Source organism: Pleuronectes platessa, chromosome 15, assembly GCF_947347685.1.
Source record: "Pleuronectes platessa chromosome 15, fPlePla1.1, whole genome shotgun sequence".
Lineage (NCBI taxonomy): Eukaryota > Metazoa > Chordata > Actinopteri > Pleuronectiformes > Pleuronectidae > Pleuronectes > Pleuronectes platessa.
The window spans coordinates 3,327,081-3,330,996 of NC_070640.1; the positions used below are offsets into that span (position 1 = coordinate 3,327,081).

Consider the following 3,916-nt stretch of genomic DNA (forward strand, 5'->3'; position numbering starts at 1 on the left):
GTTTCCATGGCAATGCACGCTGGCTGTGGCTGCAGCGGCACACAGGCAGAAGGAGGTTACTCCATCCAGAGCCACAGCCTGCTGTGTGAGGGGGGGTAACAGAGGCAGGGGAGTCGGCTCTCTGAATCCCGAGGCCCCCGCGTCCGACATCATGTGCCAAACGAAACGTACATGTACAGTATCGGCTTATACGAGCCCGACTGAGGGAGAAGGAGTGAAACGGCGATTAATGAGTACTGACATAATGCCGTGTGGTGAATTATGAATGATTAGTCACACTGTAGATCATCAGACTGGTATCCTGCAGGCACCTCGCCCCTGAGAGCTCCCTGGTGAGAAGGTTTCAATGGAAACAATAAAATTAAAGTGACACGTGACACTATTACCTGACATGTCAGCCAAGCTCTGGGGTTTTCTCCATGTACTCAATGGTCCAGTTAGCAGGGATGGTTTAGTCCCTCTAGTTTAGGACTTGAGCAGTGGGTGGACCAGAGGTAATAAGGGCGTACAAGTAGTCCATGTATATACAAGTTATATATGACATACAACATGTCAGTCATACACTCTGTTTCTTTATGTCCTCCCCTTTGTTGATCTTTCACTGCAGGCCCTTAATAAGTTAAATTAAGTTAATTTAAGTTTTACATTTTCATCTATTTTCCAAGGAACCATTTGTGTAACTTGATAAGCAAACAAAACTCTTTATGATTTCATTGTTTTGTTGGCTCAGGCTTGATCTTAAGGGAAACCGTTAAATTCGAACAGTTGAGCATTGGCAGAGGTGTGAGCTCTACAGAGGATAATTTCAATTGTGAAACATGTTTACGTTGTTACTTGGGAAATCCCTGACATATTAATATGCCATATATAGAGTTTGAACTGCCTGTAGAGCTCAGAGAACAGTAACAAAGAGGTCTGCTGCATTGAGGAGCCACAGAGGCTTCCTTCATTCTTAAATGGACGATGTGTGGTTACAACCAGGACTGTGTGTGCAGCTGTGTCTACGTGCAGAATCTCTCTCGAGGGCCTCGGTTAGAGAGATAATCAAGAGCCTGATGGTCCCTCTGGCAGAGCTCCAGAGATCCTGTGTGGAGATGGGAGAAGCCTCCAGAAGGACAACCATCGCTGCAGCACTCCACCGATCTGGACTTTGTGGCAGACGGCCAGACGAGAGCTTCCCCTCGGTGAAATACATTAAATAGAAACTAGAGGACGCTGGTCTGATGGAACCAAGAGCATCACACCTCTTGGATGTGAGAGGTGAAACAAACAGAAACAGGTCCAGCTGCCTGCGTACACTTGATCAACTTCTGAAGATACCTGGAGGACTGAGAATCTTCACAAGTCTGAGAGAACCTGACCATGAAGCTAACAAGTTGTTATTTTACTGAAATTTGACAAACTGTATATGTCAGTTTAAATCATTTTCTATTCTCTGTGGCTTTTTAAAACCAATTCCAACCCAGTGTATCCATTCCCCAAAGCATACAGGGCTTTATCGTCTATTTGAATTTAAATGGGACCATTATAATTTACAAAATGAATATCCTGCTGCATTGAAGATTTGAAACTGAGACCATAAACTCTTTCATTTAGATTTCAGACATACTTCAGCATTGGCTTTGCTTTCCAGACCTGAAATCGACCTCCATTATCATCATCAATTAATAATGAATAAAGTTTGAAAGACACTAATATATCTGCTCTCATTAATGTTCTGTTCCACACACTTGGAAAACAATCTTAAGTGCTGATACCTATAAACATTATGGCCATTAACAAACGTCCAGACTGGTTTGTCAGAGTCGGACAATCGTCTTTAAGCTCCTGTCAGACCGGCTGAGATGATGACTTCACGGCCCAGCCCGACTTACCCGAGGTCTCTTCCACACCACGCGTCCGATCCTGTTGCCGTGAATAAAGAGCGAGTCGTCGATGGCCGGGAAGCGGGGGTCCTCGAAGAGCAGGCCGCTCTGCAGGCACTGCCTCTTCAGGGTGGAGTACTGCTGCCCCTCGAAGGCCTTCACTGAAGTGAACATCCTGCAGCCCTGAGCCACACAACAGGGACGACAAAGAGACACAACCAGTCAGGACAAACGCTGTACAATGAAATCCCCCCCCCCCATGCACAGATAACATCATATCATCACTTTCACTCCATCCAACCAAAAATGAAGCTTCTCTCAGCATTTTAAAAACCAATTTACCGTCCCACACCAATGCTCCTCCACACACACACACACACACACACACACACACAGCTGACTGACAGTGGCACCCAGCAGACCTTAATACCGTAACAGTAAAAGCCCTCAGTGGAAATAGAAAGTCAATGTGCGCTGCTGCCTTGAGCAGAGCTTCGATTCACTGGGTCAAAATGATCAATCTGTCAATTCACCGATGTCCTCCAGGGCCTAATTATCACCGCCGTGCGCTGAAGGAGCCGTGCACGTGTTGGTCAGCTGAGAACCAGCAGGGGGGGGGGGGGAGAGAGAGCGAGTGAGAGTGGAGGCTAAACTAAGATGGAGGTGAAGGGATGATCAATAATGAAATGTTGGATTGAGGACAAAGACAAACCATTTATTTAGCTACATCACATACGATTGTTCATTGTGATGATTATCACCGCCGAGGAGGTTATGGTTTCACGTCTACCTCTCTGATTTCCTGCTGGATTATGCAAACCATATTTCGACGATATTTTTGTGGAAGCACGGGACCCGGGCCAAGAAAGAACCTATTAACAACTAATGGTTCGATCCAGACACTTTTTAAATCACATTGCAAGTGCTTTTATTCTCCTGATCTTAAGTCAGATTTTAAAGGAAGTTGGATTTTTTTTCCTTCTACTGCCCTTTTTAAAATGTCGCCATAGATCATGACAAAGGGCATTTTAGTTGTTTATTCAATAGTTTGGCTAATTTGGCTTTCGTTGGACACAATCCATGAAACTGTATTGATCTGATCTGTACAAGAATCGACATGAATGCCTCAGTATTTGATTCATTGGATTTTTGCAGTAATGAGATGAGGTACTTTACATTTTCTGGCTCAGGGACTCAGAACACAAAGATCCAGGGGCTTAGTTCCCCGGACATCGTGCTGTGGGTTTCATTCTTCATCAGGATTCTTGTTCATCAAAGCATGAGACCTGATTTGAACCCGACCGTGTACAGATGTGATATGAACATGAGCAGAGGTGGAGCAGGTCGGTGGGTCCCTGGGTTAAATGGCTCAGTCGGAACTAAAATACATTATAAATAACTCTTGGATGCAGTTTTCCTGATTTGAATGAATAATCAGAGATGAACATGGAGGGGAAAGGTTTATGAATTTTAAAACGAGGTCAAGACTCAACATCTGCCAATCAGAACAGGCCGGCTGTTCATCTGAATTTCTGACTGAGAATTTACCTTTAGAGGTTAAGAGGTTAAAAACCTTTTTCTAAATCAACATGCTATAACAGTGCAACTGAAGGTTTCAGAGAGATCTCAAGTAAAAATTGATAAATTGATTAAAAAATTTGAATTAAAACTGTTAAAAAGAATACCATTACTGAAAGATTTGTCATATTTCAATGTAATCAAAAGCATCTTGTCAAAATGATGATGTAAACTTAAAAATATGCTCATAGAATTATGATTATAAGCTCATTTTTTATTAATTTTCTGTTCCTAACCCTTTAGTGAGCTGGTTTAGGGATAAATATTTATCTGGTTGCTCAGGAGGGAATAATTCTGGATTTGTTGTTAAGCTGAAAACCTCTGGAAATTAAACCGTGGTCAGAAAAACAGAAAAACATAAACTTGGGCTTTTGTTACTTGAGAGTATTGAGTCTCAATATAGAGACAACACGGTTATAGATTAATCAAGACAATAATAAGCAGATTAATCTAACGTTACATATAATTCGAAA

At 42.6% G+C, this 3,916-nt stretch overlaps 1 protein-coding gene across 1 annotated transcript in view; it reads right to left on the reverse strand.

The window, feature by feature from the left end:
• capn5b (calpain 5b) overlaps positions 1-2,039 on the reverse strand; it is a 10,915-nt gene extending 8,876 nt beyond the window's left edge. The window contains 1 exon segment of the mRNA XM_053441992.1: positions 1,875-2,039. Within this exon segment, the coding sequence (XP_053297967.1) occupies positions 1,875-2,039 (165 nt within the window).
• Between the last annotated feature and the right edge of the window lie 1,877 nt (positions 2,040-3,916).